Raw genomic sequence first — 19,353 nt, 5'->3', positions numbered from 1 at the left:
TCTTGTAGACCAGGCTGGCCTCGAACTCACAGAGATCCGCCTGCCTCTGCCTCCCGAGTGCTGGGATTAAAGGCGTGCGCCACCACCACCCGGCCTCACTATTCTTTTTTAAGAAAAAATTTTTAGATTTATTCATTTACATGTAAGTTTGTATGTGTTTGTGTGTGTGTGTGTGTATGCACACATATTGGTGTGTGTGTGTATACTGAAGCAAGACGAGGGTTTCAGGTCATCCTCTATCTCTCTCTGCTTTTTCTTTTGAGGCAAGGTCTCTTTCGGATTTTAGGGCTCATGTTTTTCTTGGCTAGGCTGAAGCCGGTGAGCTCTGGGAATCCTCCTGTTTCCACCCAATTTAGAACTAGGGTGACAGGCATAGGCCACACGCCTGGGCTCATTACATATGTGTTGGGATGCAAACACAGGTCCTCAAGATTGTGTACTCAGAAGATACTCTTTACTACTGAGCCATCTCTCCAGCCCTGTCTCATTACTCTGAAGAACAATGTTGTAACTGTTTCTCTTTTACTTATTTTATTATTATTATTATTATTTTGTTTTTTGAGACAGGATTTTTCTGTGTAACAGTCCTGGCTGTTCTAGAACTCGCTTTGTAGATTAGGGTGACCTCAAACTCACTAAGATCTGCCTGCCTCTTCCTCCCAAGTGCTGGGATTAATGGCATGTACCACCACTGCCCAGCCCTGTTCTTTTATGAGAGCATTTGGTCTTTACTATATATAAAGGGTAGACAAAAGGAGGGAAACTGAAAGAAGAAAATAAAAAAGTACTTTAATCTCATTACCTAGCTGTTACCATTACCAGAATTCTGGGAAATACTGTTTTTACTTTCTATGGAAATGAACTTATATAATACATAGTTTTATAACCTTTAAATAACTTATGTACAGAAGCAATGTGGCTTACTACAGAAAAATTTAAATGTAACTAAGTGAGAAAAAGAAAAGCTCTGGGCAGATGGCTCATTTAGTAATGTGCTTGCTGTGCAAATGAGTTTGGGTCCCCAGCACCTATGTAAAAGCTGGGGACAGCAGCTTGGGTTGGTGGTGCATGTCTTTAATCCTACACTTGGGAGGCAGAGTCAGGTGGGTCTCTGTGAGTTCAATACTGTCCTGGTCTACAGGACAACCAAGACTACACAGAGAAACCCTGTCTCTGGAGGGGAAAAAGCTGAGGGCAGCAGTAGTTTGAGCTGTAATCTCAGCATCACGAGACAGAAAGAAAGAAAGGGATCCTCAGGGCTCTCTGGCCAGCCAGTCTAGCCAAATTGGTGAGCTTTAGGTTCATAGAGAAACCCTGTTTCAAAAAATAAGTTAGAGCGATTGAGGAAGACAACTGATACTGAATTCCAGCCTTCACACACATGCTTGTGTACCCCCACACACGTATACACACACATTAAAAAAAGAAAAAAGTAAGAAGAAAAACACAGGAAACCCTAGCATCTAGAGAATACTGTTTATGTGTGTGACTGTGAGCATGTGTGTGTGTGAGTGCATAAGCACGTTTCTCTCTCCCTCTGTGTGAGTGTGCATGCATGTGTGTGTGTGTGTGTGTGTGTGTGTGTGTGTGTGTATGTATGGTTTTTAAGCCATCCCAGGCTGGCCTGATACTCAAGATCTTCCTGCCCCTGCTTCCCCAAACACTCTGATATATTTGATTACAGTTTCGGGTCACAAAGAAAGAGGAAACTGAGAACATTTCCGTGTGCTCGCTCCATTATCCACTGGAATCCCCGTTCCCCTCTTATTAACATGCCTTAATGTGGCACATTTGTTACAGGTGGTGAGCAGTGTTCAAACACTGTTATTAACCTAAGTCCATAGTTTACATGGTTGCATTAGTTTTCCTGATATGTAGTTTGGATAAATTTATAATACCATGCATCTGCCACAGATTAAATTTTTTTATTTTATTACTGTGTGGGCGTGTATGCTTGTGTTGGTGTGGGCATACACATGCCATAGCATGGATGTGGAGGTCAGAGGACAATTTTCAGAAGTCAGTTCTTTTCTTTAACCATGTGGGCTCTGGGATGGAACTCAACTTGGCACGTGATGGCCCATAGATTTTTTTTTTCTTTTTAAGGTTTGAGGTTAGGAGTGCAGCTCAGTGGCAGAACAGTCACATAGCACCGCAGAAAGACTCCCCCACAAAAGCATTTTTCAGCTGTCTAACAATTTCATCCACAGCACCCCAACTTTTCCCTTTTTCACGGGCCATCTCGTGGCTGGAGTGGGCACTGTGTCCCATACAGAAGAAAATCTCATTTGTTTTCTTGGTTCATTATTTCCCCTTTTTTTTCCTCCTTCAAAAGGATCGGGCTCAAGTTCACTACAGAACACAAAGCATGATGTCTTGCTGCAGACCCTAAAATCTAACCTGTCTGTGCTGGAGGCCAGGTTTCTGAAGGATGCTCAGTGGAAGAAGCTGAAAGTCCTAAGAGACGAAACTGCTGGTAAGGCCAAGTGGCTGCAGAGCTCCGAAGATATCACCTGGAGTTTCACCTCTCAGACTTTGCTGCTGCTGCTGTGTTTGAAGGAAACCATGACCCGCCTTGTAGCTGATTTTAGTCCAGGAACACCCAACCCCAAGACTCCCGAAGCTGCTCCTGCCCTCAGCCCGGATACACTAAGCGTCTCCCAACAGAAGACCGTCCAGTCGGTTCTGCAGTTTGTAGTCACCTTGGGTGTCTGCCCCTACCTCCTGCCTGGTGTGGGAGTCCCTCTGAAACACAGGACTGAGTTTGGAGCTGTTGTTCAAGATGTAGTACGTCTAGAGGCTGCCCCCCATGCCACCCGGAGACTGTACACCTGCTGCAGGGTCCTCCTGGATCTGGCTCAGCATGCATCTCTGGGGAGCCTGATTTTCTGCCGCCATTTTGGGGATATTGCAGCAGGTCTGTGCCAGCTGGGGTTCTGCCCAACCAAAAGAAAACCACCAGCCCCCGTGGAAGAGGTAAATGTACAGAGAGAACTATGACCGATAGCGTGTGTGCTTGCGTAAGAGCTGAATACATTTCTTAGTTGTTTAGAACGTGCTGATTGAAGGAGCTAGAATCCCTGCCTCCCTCCTCCTCCTCCTGGTTTTTGAGACAGGGTTTCTCTGTGTAGCTCTGGCTGTCTTGGAACTCACTCTGTAGACCTCAAACTCAGAGACCCACCTACCTCTGCCTTCCAAATGCTGGGATTAAAGGTGTGCACCACCTTGCCCACTAAGATCTAGAATTTCTATCTAATGCTGAAGCACAGTCCACTGTGGGCTGCATCATCACTGGGCAGGTGGTCCTGGACTGTAAACAAAAGCTAGCTGAGCAGAGAACCAGAGAGCTAGCCAGTAAACACGTTCCTCCATGATTTCTGCTTTAGTTCCTGCCCTGACTTCCCTCAGTGATGAACAGTGACTTGGAAATGTTAGCCTTAGAATAAGCTCTTTCCACCCCAGCTTGGTTTTGGTCAGTGTTTTATCAAATTAACAGAAAACAAACTAGAATAGACATGGATAACATACAATAATTGAGGAGATAAGATTTACAAATAGGAAACCATTGTGTCTTCACTTAGTGGACCAGTCTCAGGGGCTAGCCAGAGAAACCGCCATTAAAATATAAATGGGTCAAGGTCACACGGGTGAGCAAATGCCCTAGTGCTGCCTCACTACGCTGTCGCTTCTCTCACCTGCTGGGGTCACGCTTGTGCTTCTTCCTTGGTATTCATCACAGCTGTAGTAACCCTAACACACCATTTCCCTTGTATTTACCTAAAAGCCACTATGTCCAAGCAGTGTCACTAAACAGTGTCCAAACAAGAACACCTGCTTTTTACTTCAGGGTAAAGCACTGGCAGAACCAGCAGTGCCTATAGCCTGCGGTCGGCATCTCTTCACTGTTTTTGAGGCCCTTCAGTGTCCCAAGGGTCTCTGGCAAGATGGAGAAAAAGGGCAAACATACTGAAAGAACACAGTATGAAGGCTGGCTCAGGAGTTGTGAAGCTGCTCTGTGTAGCACCCACATCTCGGTGTGCTACATGGTAATTAGCAGGCAGGACCCTGATGGACTGTGAGTGGCAATCACCTAAGGGGATGGTACTGTTGGCATTAGAAGTACCCAAAGCGACCTTCATCCCTCTTTGATAGTTAAGTTCTGAATGCAAGAAAAAAAAAAAAAACAGTTACCAGAGTAAGAGATGAAAAGTCAAAATATGGGGGTTGCAAGATGGCTCATCGGGTAGAGTTGTTTACCATGTATACCAGGTGACCTGAGTTTAATCCCCAGAACCCACATAAAGGTGCAGGGAGAGAACCAATTCCACAGTGAAGTAAAAATATCACTACTGTTGTTCATAAACACAAAGGTGGAGATCTCTCTCTCCCTCTCTCTCTCCCCCCCTCTCCCTCTCTCCCTCTCCCCCTCCTGAGCCCTGGGATCAAAGGTGTGTACCACCAACTGGCTACTTGTGCCGGTGTGGAGAGATCTTTTAAACAAAGATGGAGCTCTATCAGTGCAGTCCAGTTAGACAGACTTACTGCTCATGCAGTCTCAGGAGCCCTGGAAAACTGGCACCATCTGCCCTGTGGCAGGGGGGTACACTGCTCTGTCTCACTCCCATGGAGAGAAGAGAGAGGAGCAGCAAGCAGGTGCACTCCACAGTTGCAGCAGGTAAGCACACCCCCTGCCCAGAACAGAGCAGCTGAGAGATGGAGAGTGGACCTGAAGTGTTGCTGAGCACAGCCTCCTCAGTGCAGAAGGGACTAAGAGGGAACACCTTCCCCCTGTCCCCTCTTGAGTTTTAGTAAACCTTACCTTCTGTTTTCTGCCTGGTCTGTATTTCACTAAAGCCAAGTGCACATGTCTTTTAGGTTTTAACGGAAGAGGAAAGAGTCCTATCGAGGGGAGCCTTGAGAGACATCTTGGATCAAGTCTACCAACCATTAGCTGTCCGGGAATTACTTATTCTCCAGGGAGGACCACCCCAGGTATTCAGGCCTCAGACTTGGTGGGAGCTGATGTGTCTTCTTTGCCTGGAAAGTTAGCTGACTTTAGTTTCCTATAAAATCATCTAGTTGAGCCTTACTTCTTTAATAATGATTTTTATTATTTTTTAGATAGAGTTTCACTATGTAACCCTGATTGGCCTGGAACTCTCACAAAGGTCTGCCTACCTTTGCTTACCAAGTGGTAGGATTAGAGAGGCATATACCACCATACAAGGCCTATATTTTGCATTTTATTTTATTTGTATGGGTATTTTGCCTGCATGCTAGTGCCCATGGAGGCCAGAAGAGGGTGTCAGATCTCCTGCAGTTAAACTGGTTAAAGGTGGTTGTGAATGGCCATGTGGGTGCTAGGAATCAAACCTGTGTCATTTGGAACAGCAGCCAGTGCTCTGAACTGCTGAGCCATCTCTCCAGACCCCTTGCAGTGTAATCCAGGCTGCTCTAGAATTCATACTGCTTCAGCCTCCTAAAGTAGAGATTGCAGCCATAAGCAACTATGCCCCTCTCTTATTTTAGCTTTTAGATAATTAAGTGGTATTTATAAAATAAAGTGTCATTAACTTTCAGGATAATTTAAAAGACCTTTTGTTAATGGAATGGTGGATACTTTCCCAAGATCATGTTTACTTTTTAAAGGCTATGACAATTTAATGTGAGCACGCACACAGAGATATAGTGCCATACACACACACATTTCCCAAGACAGGGTTTCTCTGTAGCTTTGGAGCTTGTCCTGGAACTCCCTTTGAAGACCAGGCTGGCCTCAAACTCACAGAGATCTGCCTGCCTCTGCCTCCCAAGTGCTGGCATTAAAGGTGTGCACCACCACCACCTGCCATCACATATATTTTTTGTTTTGTTTTTGAGACAGGGTCTTCTGTGTAGCCCAGGCTAGTTTGAATTTGTGTTCTTCCTGTCTTCTAGCTTCTGAGTGCTAGATTCTAAGTGTGCATACTATGAATGCCTCATAAAAAATATAAACATAGCCGGGCAGTAGTTGCGCACGCCTTTAATCCCAGCACTAGGGAGGCAGAGGCAGACGGATCTCTGTGAGTTCGAGGCCAGCCTGGTCTACAAGAGCTAGTTCCAGGACAGGCTCCAAAGCCACAGAGAAACCCTGTCTAGGAAAAATAAATAAATAAATAAATAAATAAATAAATAAATAAATAAATAAATAAAATATTTATTTTATTTGAGGAGTGTGAATGTTTTGCCTGCATGTGCACCATGTGCACAAGGTCAGAAAAGGGTCTTAGATTTCCTGGGACTGGAGTTGTAGATAGTTATGAGCCAGCATGCAGATGCTGGGAATTGAACCCAGGTCCCCTGCTAAGAGCAACTAATGTTCCTAGCCATTGAACTACCTTTCCAGCCTATATATTTGTTTTGAGACAGAGTCTCACTCTACAGTTCAAGCTGGTTACTCACTATGTGGCACAGGCTCTCCTCTTGCCTCAGCATCCTAAGTACCAGGAGCCACTCTGCCTAGCTTTGGGTCTTTTTAATTTGTGATGCTGGAGATGGAACCCAGGACCTTATACATGTTAGGTAAGCAGTCTATGCTGGGTAGTGGTGGTGGCACACCTTTAATCCCAGCACTTTGGCAGATCTCTGAGTTTGAGACCAGCCTGGTCTATAGAACAAGCGACAGGACAGCAAGGGCTATGCAGAGAAACCCTGTCTTAAAATATTCAAAATCAGTCTACCACTGAGTTGTATCTTCAGCCTCTGTATTAATTTTCTAAAATTATTAGTGTTGAGGAGGATGTACATGCCAGATCATGGATGCCACATGTATGTGGAGGGAGGTCAGTACTCTCTTACCATATGTGTTTAGGGAATCAAACAGGTCATTAGACCTGGGTGGCAAGTGCCTTTATCCATTAGCCATCCTTCTGTTCTCTAGATTTTTGTTTTTAAACTAACAATTGGCTACTGGACATTTTTTTTTTTTTTGCTTGTTTTCTTGTTTTTCAAGACGGTTTCTCTGTGTCTCTTTATTGCCTGCCTGGAACTAGCTCTTGTAGACCAGGCTGGCTTCGAACTCACAGCAATCCTCCTGCCCTTGCCTCCCTAGTGCTGAGATTAAAGGCGTGTGCCTCCACCACCCGGCTGGACAATTTTTTTTTTTTTTTTTTTTTGGTTTTTCGAGACAGGGTTTCTCTGTGGCTTTGGAGCCTGTCCTGGCACTAGCTCTGTAGACCAGGCTGGTCTCGAACTCACAGAGATCCGCCTGCCTCTGCCTCCCGAGTGCTGGGATTAAAGGCGTGCGCCACCATCGCCCGGCGACAATGTATTTTTTTGACAGAAGTATTTGGGCTTCTTTTGTTTTGAATGAAATAATCTGAGCTGAAGAAATTTAAATTAGAGCTATTACTATTTCTAGTCTCATTCTAAATATATTGTTGGCATAAAGATAGCTTTTTTTTTTCTTTTGAGAGAGAGTTTTGCTAACTTACCGGGCTGGTCTTAAATCAGGTCTGTAGCCCAGATAGGCTTTGATCTTGGGAATCCTCCTGCTTCAGCTTCCCAAGTATCTAGGATTATAGGCCTACACTATTAGGCCAGTTTAATATATTTTTCTCTCAAAAGTAATAATTGGAAAGAGTGGGCACGGTGGGCATGATGGTGCATGCTTTTAATTCCAGCACTTAAGGCTCTCTTGTGAGTTTAAGGACAGTCTGGTCTACAAAGTGAATTCCAGGCCATCAAGGGCTACGTAGAGAAACTTTGTCTCAAGGGAAAAGAAATTTTGGTGGTGGACACCTTTAATCCCAGCACTTTGGAGGCAGAGACAGGCAGAGCTCTGTGAAATTGAGAGCCTCTTGGTCTATCTGCTAAGTTCCAGGTCAGCCAGGGGTATTTAGTGAGTCTTTGTTTTTAAAACTGCAAAAATATGATTGGGACTAGAGAGATGGCTTATCAGTTAAGAAGAAATGCTGCTGAATCATGGGGATCCAAGTTTGGATCCCAGGGCCCATATCAGGCAGCTCACAAATGCCTGTAACTCTAGTTCTAAGGGATATGTGTGTGTGTGTGTGTGTGTGTGTGAGAGAGAGAGAGAGAGAGAGAGAGAGAGAGAGAGAGAGAGAGAGAGAATAAACAAATCAAAAATGTAATGCTGAAGAAGGTTTTGTAGAAGAGAAAGTTCTTGCTTATATTGAAAAGAAACTGACAGACTGGGGAGGGCTTGTCTACTGTGCACAAGGCCCTGGGATCATTTACTAGAACTGAATGGAGAGAGGGTAGGGGGAGTATTGTGCTCTCTCTCTCTCTCTCTCTCTCTCTCTCTCTCTCTCTCTCTCTCTCTCTCTCTGGGTGTGATCAAACTTAGGTCCTTGCACATATTAAACATATGATCCACCACTGAGCTACTTCTCCAACACAAAAATAAAAAAATGGTGTCTTCATACTGTGTATGTTTCACTGATGCTCGGCTTATAGCTCTTCCTCCCCTTTTCTCAGTCCTGTACAGATGTGAAGACACAGCTTAGGTGTCAGGCCCCAGCCTGGCTCCGGCGTCTGTGCGGGCAGCTGCTTTCTGAAAGGTTGATGAGACCCAACGGCGTTCAGGCAGTAGTCCGGGGCATTTTGGAAGGAGCAGGTGGTAAGAAATAATATATTTCTGTTACTGTGGTATCTGTTTCCCTTTGAGTCAGAGGTGAATCGTTGCCTTTGCCTTAAGTCTCATTGTGTGAAGGTGTAGCTCGACCTACTCCTTGTACCTAGCATGTGGCAGGCACTGAGCGCAGCCCTAGTAGATTCTGCTGAACGACATGTAGAATGAAGGACTGCTGTAAGGATACTAGGTCCCCAAGTCAGGTGTCTTGTTGGTACATGCTATGACCTCAGCACTCAGGAGTACTGAGACAAAGGTCCTGAAGAGATAGCTCAGTGGTTAAAAGCACTGGCTGTTCTTGTCCAGAAAGAACCTAGGTTCAGCTCCTAGCACCCTCATGGTGGCTCACAACCATCCGTAACTCCAGTTCCAGAGGCTCTGATGCCCTCTTTTAGCCTCTTCAGTGTATATACATCATGCAAGCAAAACAATCAAACAAATGATAGAACATAAATAAATCTTTGAAAAAACAAACTTCAATCCATATTTCCTTCTGCTTCAACTTCAAAAAAAATTGCTTCAAGCCATTTGTGGTGGCCCACAGCTTTAATCCTCACACTCGGGAGGCAGAGGCAGGCGGATCTCTGTAAGTTTGAAGCCAGCCTCGTCTACAAGAGCTAGTTTTAAGACAGGCCCCAAAACTTCTGAGAAACCCTGTCTCAAAAAATCAAAAACCAAACCAAACTAACCAACCAACTAAACAAAAAAACAAAAAATTGTTTCTTAAAAGGTCTATTAGCAATGAATTCTTTTTTTTTTCTATGTAGCCCTAGCTGGCCTGGAACTCTTTATGTAGACCAGACTAGCCTTAAATTTGTGACATATCTTACTACACCTTGGCTTTTTTTCCTTTAGAGACAGAGTTTTGCATAAACCTGACTACCCTAAAACTTACTTTATAGATCAGTTTGGTCTCAAGCTTGCCTTAGTCCTGTCTTAACTTCCCAAGGAGAGATTGCAGACATGCACCAACACACCCAGCTCAAATTTAGTTTCAGTAGGTGTTCGAAGAGATTAAGAGAGAGTAATGGGAACATTTTGATCAAAGAATATTTTATATATTTGTGAAATTATAAAATAATAAATAAAATATTAAAAAGAGTGTTTCCAGTAGAGAAAAAGAAGCATTTCTTTTTTTTTTAAGTTATAAATTGATTGGCCTAGTAGCTCAGACTTCTTATTAACTCTTATAATTTATATTAGCCCATTGTTCTTGTCTATGTTAGCCACGTGGCTCGGTACCTTATTCAGCGAGGCAGTCACATCTTGAAGCATTTCTTATCCCAAGCAGACTTATCACATACACTTTATATGGGGACTGCGGTGAGCATGTCTCTTTCCGTGTGACAGCAGGCTCTATGTGGGGACGGCTGTGAGCATGTGTCTCTTTCTGTGTGACAGCGGGTGCTGCTGGTGGGAGTGATGCCGAGGCCACAGCTGCTGACTGGAAGAAATGTGACTTGATTGCAAAGATTCTGGCCTCTTGTCCCCAGCAGTCTCTGTCCCCAGAGAGCTACTACAAGGACATCTGCCCGCAGGTAAATTGTCTGTTTCTGTTGATCCATCAAGTATTGTCTGCTAATTCACATAGTGGATATTCTAAAAGTAAAGGAAGAGTGATATAGTATTTCATTTGACTGTTTAGTGAGTGACTCTCATATTATGGTTTGTTTGAGACAGGGTTGCTGCAGTTCAGACTGGCCCAGAACTCAATATACAACCCAGGCTGGCAGTGATTCTCCTGCCTTAGCCTCCCTAAGTGCTAGGGTTACAGTTGTGAGCTGCTGTGCCTGGTGGGGACCACCAGCACCTCCTCTTCCTACACACACACGCGCACCCACCCATGCCCATCCTGTCCTCTAGAGTTACAGGTATTTGCTGGTTTGTTGTCAGCTTAACACAAACCAGCATCACCTGAGAAGGGGAAGCCTCAACCTAAGAATTGCCTCCATCAGGCTGGCCTGGGGGCATATCCATGGGGTTTTTTCTTAATTAATGATTGTTGTAGAAGGGCCCATCTCACTGTGGGTGGTGCTACCCCTGAGTAGGTGGTCTTCAGTTGTATAAGAAAGCAGGTTAGGCCATGATTTCTGTTTCAGTTCCTGACTTGACTGCATCACCTGTGAACTATAAAGAAACCCTTTCCTGCATATGCCTTTAATCCCAGAACTAGGGAGGCAGAGGCAGGTGGATCTCTGTGAGTTCGAGGCCAACTTGGTCTACAAGAGCTAGTTCATGGACAGGTTCCAGTGCTACAGAAGAACCCTGTCTTGAAAAAAACAAAGAAAAAACAAACCAAACAAAAACAAACCAAAAAACCCTTTCCTTCCACAAGTTGCTCTTGGTCAGAGTCTTATTATAGCAACAATAAAACGAACTAGAGAACCAGGTGATGGTGGCGTACACCTTTAATCCCAGCACTTGGGAGGCAGAGGATCTCTGTGAAACTCAGAGAAACCCTGTCTTGAAAAACAAAACAAAACAAACAACCCCCCCAAAAAACCCAAAAACACAAAAAAAACCCAAACTAGAACATCTTATTCAGTGGTTAAGAATATTGGTTGCTCTTCCATGGAACCCAGGTTTAATTTTCAGCACCCACATAGGAACCAGCCTTTCAGAAGTCCAGTCCCAGAAGATCCGAGCTCCTCCTGGCCTCTATGGCACAGCATGTATGTGGTACATAGACACACGTGCACATAAAATACCCATACACATTCTAAAAATTATAAATACCTCTTTCTCTTATTTGCTGCTGATTTTTATTGTAGATTCTGGACTTATTCCATTTTCAAGATAAATTGACAGCACGGCAGTTTCAGAGAGTGGCCACGACCACCTTCATCACTATGTCGAGGGAACACCCAGAGCTGGCTCCCAAGTATTTGCTTCAGCCCATGCTAGCTCCTCTGCATCGATGCTTGACCACAACAGGTAAGGGGGGTGCTGGGGTAACCCTTCCTACAGTTTAAACTTAAAGGGCTTAAGTCTGGGGTCTTTCAGTCCTCAGTTTTCCTTTTTCTCTCCTAGCTTTTCACTTGGAAACTTTACTTTCCCAAGTTCCAGGAAGAGAATATTGAGTCCCTCGGACACACTTCACCAGAGTCACCAACTGTTCCCATTTGGGTTACATTTGCTTCATTTCGCTCTACACACATGAATACAGTTAGTTTTTTATGGAACATTTGAGAGCTAGTTGTAGACGTGATGACATATCACTCCTAAATCTTTCAGCATAAATCTTCGAAGAAAGATGTTAGTTTCTGTTGCTTTTTTTAAAAAAAAAACCCAAAAAACACTGAATTTAAAAAAGGACCAGCCAGCTAGCTCAGTGGGTAAAGGAGCTTGCCACCAGGCCTGGCATCTTGAGTTCAGTCCCCAGGACCCAACTGGTAGAAGAAGTTGTCCTCTGACCTCCACTTACGGGTTGTGGCAGGCAGGTGAGCACAGCTCGGGCATACATACAAATAAATAAAAGTGATTTTAAAGATTAAAGAAAACATCTGGGCAGTGGTAGAGCACGCCTTTACTCCCAGCACTCGGGAGGCAGAGGCAGGCAGAGCTCTGTGAGTTCAAGACCAGCCTGGTCTACAGAATGAGTTCCAGGACAGGCTTCAAAGGTACACAGAGAACCCCTGTCCTGAAAAACAACAACAACAACAAATAATAATAATAATAATCAGCTTCTTACTTGGCTATTGAACAGTGATCACACTTGAAAATTTTCACATCCATACAAGGTTGTCAGGGCTTGTCCTGGATCTTGTTTTTTGTTTTTTCTTTTATAGTTTATTTTTTATTTTGTATTTTATGTACATTGGTGTTCTGCCATATGTCTGCCATATGTCTATGTGAGATCCCTTGAAACACATTTTCTTTTTTTTTCTTTTTCTTTTTGATGTGTTTTGAGACAGGGTTTCTCTGTGTAACAGTCCTGGCTGTTCTGGAACTTGCTTTGTATACCAAAATGGGCTCTAACTAACAGAGATCTGCCTGCCTCTGCCTCCCAAGTGCTGGAATTAAAGACATGCACCACTACCACCCGGCTGGGTTTTCCTTTTTTAAAACATTATTTTTTAAAGTGCGTAAGTATTTTTCCTGGATGTATGTCTGTGCACCACATACATGCAGTGCCTGAGGAGACCAGAAGAGGGCACCAGATCCGTGGAACTGGAATTATGGATAGTTGTGAGCCACCAAGTGAGTGTTAGGAACAACCTGGGTCCTCTGAAAAAGTAGCAAGTGCTCCTAACCAGTGATCCGATCTCCACTCCAGATTTTGGATTTTGGGAACAAGGTCATGCTTAATAGCAATAGAGCACAGGACATGCTTGAACTTGGCTGTGCTGTCTCAGTTGGCTTTGCAGGTGCTGAGATAAGCATGTGCTGCCATAGCCAGCTCTTCTAATACTCCATTAAAAAGACAAAAGTCCTCTGTTTTAGAATGCTTTTCCTGAAACAGGATCTGACATCATCAGAAGCTTCATAGATTCCATGGATATAAATGGCATATTGTACAGTGGTAATGCTGATTTTCTGGTCTTACCTGGGCTCTCCTACTATAAAACGTTGTTAGTGTCGTCTGTTCAGAAAAGTGATGGAACTACTTTTGTTTGTTTTCAAAGAGATTCCAGAGAGTAACATGGTCCCAGGAACTATTTTGGTGACTGAGGAAGAACTTAGTCGATGTATTGAAGATGTATTTAAGGTTGGTAATTCAAGTTGGTTATGTTGCTAGTTAAATGTTCATAATTAGTGTTTGAAGACCTTTTGTTTTTGGAAACTCCTGACTTTGAACAATACCTCCTGCTAGCAACGATCTGCATCTGTAATTTTGCCTTTTAACAAGAATTTCAAGAGTTTGGATGAGTAGAGGCTGCTGGAGAAAGGGCTCAGCTGGTAAAAACATATGCTGTATACTGCTTTTACTGTTCAGTTCCCAGAACCTGTGTCAGTTGGTTCACAACTGCCTAGAATTCCAGTCCCAGGGAATCTAGTACCTCTGAGCTGCTCAGGCACCTGAACATACCCACATACGGAGACACACACATACACATAATTAAAAATAATAAATCTAGCTGGGCAGTAGTGATGCATGCCTTTAATCCCAGCACTTGGGAGGCTGAGGTGGCAGATCTCTGTGAGTTCAAGGCCAGCCTGGTCTACAAGAGCTAGTTCTAGGACAGGCTCAAAAAAAAAAAAAAAAAAAAAAGAAAAGAAAAGAAAAAGAAAAAGAAAAAAAACAAACAGGGAAGGCGGGATGGCTTTTGTTTTAAATTTTACATATGGTGCTAATAAATTTGTAGATATAAAATGTGTGCTTAAAAATTAAAAAATCAGTTGTGCATGGTGGCTCACATCTTTAATTTACCTAGCCCTTTGGAAGCAGAGGCAGCCCAATTTCTGTGAATTCAAGGTCAGCCTGGTCTGCTAAGTGAATTCCAGCCAAGCCAGTGCTACACTGTGATCTCAAACCCACAGCCCCAACCAAACCCAAAAACAAACAACAACAGTGAAGAATGAAGACCCTTTCCACTAGGAAAGTCAGCCATCAGTTTTCTGTAGGTGCTGAGTCTGACCCACACTGCTGTGAAGCAGGGACATTGCAGACGGTAATTGCTCCCTGCAATTTTTGGCAGCCCAGCTGCAGTTGGAAGACAGAGGAAATGTGTATGCTGGAGGAAGATAGTAAACACTGTGTGGAATTTAGCAACAAAGGGAGTGTAATCTTTATTAACATTCTGCTAATACTAAATTATAGAGTAGAGTTTACACGCAGGAAATGAGGAAGACATCTGGAAAGCATGACTTGATCCAGCCACTTGATGGGTAACAAGAGGCTGTTTAGCTTCTAAGAGGCATCTGGGAACATTTCCAGCTGTTTTTTCTCTCCATTCCTTCTGCTCACAGATTTGCTGGATAAAATCCACACAATGTACAGTGCACTCATTTAAAGTGTACAGTTCAGGCTTATGCACCCATGATCACAATGTAATTCTAGAAAATCTTTCCCCGACAGAAGCCATTAGCTAGCATTCCTCACTCTCCACCCACCCTTTGCCCTAGGCAACCACTCTGTAGGTTCACCTAAAGAAAATCACACAGTACGAGCTCTCAGCACGATGTTTTTCCTCTGAGGCAGGATCTCACCTACACGCAGTCCAGGCTAGCCTTGACTTTACTGTGTCTTCTGACACCCTCATCTTGACCAGCCTTTCCTTTCCTTTACCCTTTTGAAAATATAGAATACATTTTTTACAGTAATTTCAGTGTCTTTGTCTTCTAACTCTACTCTCTTTAAAAAATTTGTGTGTGTTTGTGTGTGTGTGTGTGTGTGTATGGGTATTTTGCCTGCACATGTCTGTGTACCACATGCATGCAGTGCCCTTGGAGGCCAGTAGAGGGCATCAGATTCCCTGGGTCTGGAATTAGGACTGTGTTGATTTATGGAGCGGCGGGGCTGCGTCCCCAACACCCCGGCCGCTTGGCTAGCTTATGCCCGAAATAACAACACACAAACTGTATTCATTTAAAGAACTGCTTGGCCCATACTCTAGCCCTTATAGGCTAATTCTCGCACCTGGACTAGCCCATTTCTAATAATGTGTGTAAGCACCCCAAGGTGCGCTTACCGGGAAGATTCTAGCCTACATCCATCTTCATCGCGTGTGCCTCAGAGAGCAGAGCTATCGCGTCTACCCGGGAGAGCTGAGCATGGCGTCTGTGCTCCGGAGAGCAGAGTCTCTCCGGGAGCAGAACAGAGTCTGACCTCACTTCCTCTTCCGCCCAGAATTCTATTCTGTTTACTCCTCCCATCTATGTTCCAAGCTGAGGCCAAGCAGTTGGTTTATTATAACTTAACCAATGAAATCAACAGATTGATATATGACACTCCCACATCACTTCCCCTTTTTCTGTTTAAACAAAAAAAAAAAGGCTTTAACTTAACATCCAAAGCTCTAGAAATGACAGAGACATCTCGCTGCCTGGACAGTCACCCAAAGTTCCTCTGTACCGTTGGGGCATCCATCTTCGGCCTACAGGCCCATAGTTTCCAGCAGACATTTCCACAAAGCAGGAAATTTCAAAGGCAGTCACTATCTGCTTGTCCTGAAGAATGTCTTGCAGACTCTTTCATGAATCAGGAACCCCGAAAGATCATCTCACCTTTAGGCAAGTTCAGCAGTCCTCTCTCTGCGGGTTCTCTGTGTCCAGTTTATGCAATAGTCCAGGCAAGAGCAGTTTCTTGCCCAAATGGCTATCAAACTCCATAAGGATCCTCTTCGATGCCCATCTTCCTCTTGAAGTAGATTGGTGCTGCCAGGAGCAGAGTGTCTCATTGTCATGAAAAGTCCTAAGTTATTAAAACATTTAAAATGCCATATTCTATAATCTTTGAAAAATATGAAGAATGCCTATCTAAAATATATCTATGCACATCTAGAAAATCTTAACTAACATGACTACAAACTTAACTATTATTAATGATTATTCATTAACAACCTATATACATTACAAAATTAACCTTAAATTTAAATCACTAAAGCAAAATCCATATCAATGTAAATTATTCATACCTATATCATCTCCCCCTTTAAATGTAAAAGAACATTTATAAACAATATTTGGGAATATGGGCGCAGTTTTTTCTCTCCAAACTGCTTCCTGCTGAATGGGGGCGTCGTTAATTAGGTCTTTCATGGTATAACCTGTGTGCTAGTTTCATCTCAGTTGGCAGTTGAGCGAAGCAATTTTCTGAAGGTATTCACAGCAACCGTTCAGGAGGGCGTGGTCCATCATACCATATCGGAATAGAAGAAATGAACAGGGTCTCATCCTCTGTGAAAACAAAATAAGAAACTCCTTTCCAAAGTATCATGTCCTTAGATCCAAATTTCAAAGTCAAGGCATCAAAATCTCTACGATGGATTAGTTCAGCAGCATTTATAAACAAATATCTTTTAGCAGCTGTTGCTCCTTCCTCAGCATTCAAACAATTCAAAGAGAGCATAATAGTATACAGTATCAAGATTCTCTGTGTATTTTCCATCTTTGTACGCTTTATTTTAACCTCTATTTCGTTTATTTTTACTTTTATTTTATCTGTATCTCTTTGACCTGGAATAACTCTGTAGACCAGGCTCTCCTTGAACTCTCAGAGATCCGCCTGTCTCTGCCTCCCAGGCATTGGGATTAAAGGTGTTTGCTACCACACCTTGAACTCACAGAGATCTGTTTGTCTCTGCCTTCTAGGCACTGGGATTAAAGGCGTGTGCTACCACACCTTGAAGTCACAGAGGTCAATCTCCCTCTGCCTCCCAAGTGTTGGGATTAAAGGCGTGTACTACCACACACAACTTCTCTTTTTCTTACTTTTTTTTTAAAACTTTTAACTTTTAGCTTGCATATATTTTTAACACACTGTAAATCATTTAAACATTTTCTTTATCTTTGAATCTCTTTACTGTATATCTCTCTTTTTCTGACCACACGAGCCTTTAAATTACTGAGCAATATGAGTAGGATTAAAGCCGTGGCTTTGCCAGCTAGATCCAGTCCATTCCTTAGCTTTCCAGCCTCATGGCTGAGGTACCGGTTGTAGCCATGTTTACTGCCACAACTCTATGGCATTTCAAGGTCCCTGCCAGCAAGCGAGCTTCAGCAGCCTGTGCTTGCAAACCACACGAACCGCCTGCGTAAAAGAGTCAGAGTTTGCCGTGGCAGGACAGCCCAGAAAGCCGGCATTTTTAAACGGCACAGCTTTTTTCCTGCTACAGCTGAAAATCGAAAAGCATGCGTTCAGCTTTTCGTCAACACCATTTAAGTGTTTTGTGGCAGGACCTCTTAATGAGCTGCAGGGTTTTGCAGCTGAAGCTGAGTCAGGAAGCCTCTCTTAGATGAGAGTGCTTGCTTGCTTCTAACAAGCAGAGGAGACCCGAGAAACTGCTGCTACCAAGAAAACATGCTTTACTCTTTCCCAAGCTTTTTCAGGCTTTCTGTGGATTCAGTTGTCCACACGTCTGGGCGCCATCTGTTGAAATAAGAGCGGCGGGGCTGCGTCCCCAACACCCCGGCCGCTTGGCTAGCTTATGCCCGAAATAACAACACACAAACTGTATTCATTTAAAGAACTGCTTGGCCCATACTCTAGCCCTTATAGGCTAATTCTCGCACCTGGACTAGCCCATTTCTAATAATGTGTGTAAGCACCCCAAGGTGCGCTTACCGGGAAGATTCTAGCCTACATCCATCTTCATCGCGTGTGCCTCAGAGAGCAGAGCTATCGCGTCTACCCGGGAGAGCTGAGCATGGCGTCTGTGTTCCGGAGAGCAGAGTCTCTCAGGGAGCCGAACAGAGTCTGACCTCACTTCCTCTTCCGCCCAGAATTCTATTCTGTTTACTCCTCCCATCTATGTTCCAGCCATGAGGCCAAGCAGCTGGTTTATTATAACTTAACCAATGAAATCAACAGATTGATATATGACACTCCCACATCAGGACTGGTTGTGAGTTGCCGTGTGGGTTCCAGGAACTGAACTCAGGTGCTCGTCTCCCTTTGAGTAGTCAGTCTACTTTTGAGGGAATCAACCTCCTTTTGGGGGGGTCAATCCTATTGCCCCCCCCCCCCCCCACACACACACACAGGGTTTCTCTGTGTTGCTTTGGAGACTGTCCTGGAACTCACTCTATAGACCAGGTTGGCCTCCAACTCATAGAGATCCGCCTGCTTCTGCCTCCTGAGTATTGGGATTAAAGGTGTGAGCCACCACCGCCCAGCCCCTTGATTTCTTTTCTTTTCTTGCTTTATTTTCTTTTTCTTTTCTTTTCTTCTTTTTTTTTTTTTTTGATTTTGGTTTTTGAGACAGGGTTTCTCTGTGTTGCCCAGCTGTCCTAGAACTCACTCTGTAGACCAGGCTGGCCTCAAATACGCCACCACTGCCCAGCTCTGATTGTGGCTTCTTCCTTCTTGCTTCCTTGCATGTCTACTGATTTTTGATGTGTTTTGAGATATTATTCCTGTCATGAAGTTCATTTTGGTTTGGTGGTGCTGCTGGGGCCGTGACTCAGGCTCTCAGGTGTACTAGCCCAGCTCTGTGCCTGAGCTTCCAGGACCAAGTGTCCCTTTGTCTCATTAGATAGCCCTTCATCCACCTGCCTCAGCCGTCCTTCCAAGTGCTGGGATTATAGACTGTGCCACCACATGTGGTGAATATGATTATTTAAGGCTTTCTGAAGGGGTCTGGCATGTCCCCCCAGACTGACCTTTTACACTGTGTTTAAAAGTCAGGGATTGCCTGCGTGTGTCCTCCTGAAAGCATTAACTTGGGTTGGGAGTACTCATTGCTCTTCCTGAGGACCCAGGTTCAATACCAGCACCCATATGGCAGCTCACAACTGTCTGTAACACCCTCACATAAAATATACATGCAGGCAAACACTGATACAAATAATAAATCATTTAAAAGCATTAAATTTGATTTTTAAAAGACTGAGCTCGTAACGCTCTGATTTTTAATTTTGTTTTGATTTTTTTCTGGGCACATCCGGTAAGGGAAGACCTTTCTACACTTGCACCCTTCTACAGCGGAGAGCAGGCTCTTTGTGGTAGCTCTGGCGGGCCAGGCGGAGCGCCCTCAGTAGCCGTCTAGTGTAGTGACGTTCCATTTGTATTTTAATAAATAAAACTTGTCTGAAGACTAGAATGCAAAACAGGCACTCTA

At 43.9% G+C, this 19,353-nt stretch overlaps 1 protein-coding gene across 1 annotated transcript in view; it reads left to right on the top strand.

Annotated features, from left to right (window-relative positions):
• The window catches only part of Tango6 (transport and golgi organization 6 homolog), a 159,178-nt gene that overhangs the window by 5,497 nt on the left and 134,328 nt on the right, over positions 1–19,353 (top strand). Inside the window, exons 2-7 of the mRNA XM_050144150.1 lie at positions 2,336–2,976; positions 4,876–4,992; positions 8,479–8,620; positions 10,034–10,170; positions 11,404–11,566; positions 13,258–13,340. Of these exons, the coding sequence (XP_050000107.1) occupies positions 2,336–2,976; positions 4,876–4,992; positions 8,479–8,620; positions 10,034–10,170; positions 11,404–11,566; positions 13,258–13,340 (1,283 nt within the window). The remainder of the gene's footprint in view (positions 1–2,335; positions 2,977–4,875; positions 4,993–8,478; positions 8,621–10,033; positions 10,171–11,403; positions 11,567–13,257; positions 13,341–19,353) is intronic.

This window comes from Alexandromys fortis, unplaced genomic scaffold, assembly GCF_014885135.2.
Source record: "Alexandromys fortis isolate MF-2015 unplaced genomic scaffold, M_Fortis_MF-2015_v1.1 scaffold_1, whole genome shotgun sequence".
Classification (NCBI taxonomy): domain Eukaryota; kingdom Metazoa; phylum Chordata; class Mammalia; order Rodentia; family Cricetidae; genus Alexandromys; species Alexandromys fortis.
Note: the sequence above shows the minus strand (reverse complement) of the source record. Positions and strands in the feature narration are given on the sequence as shown.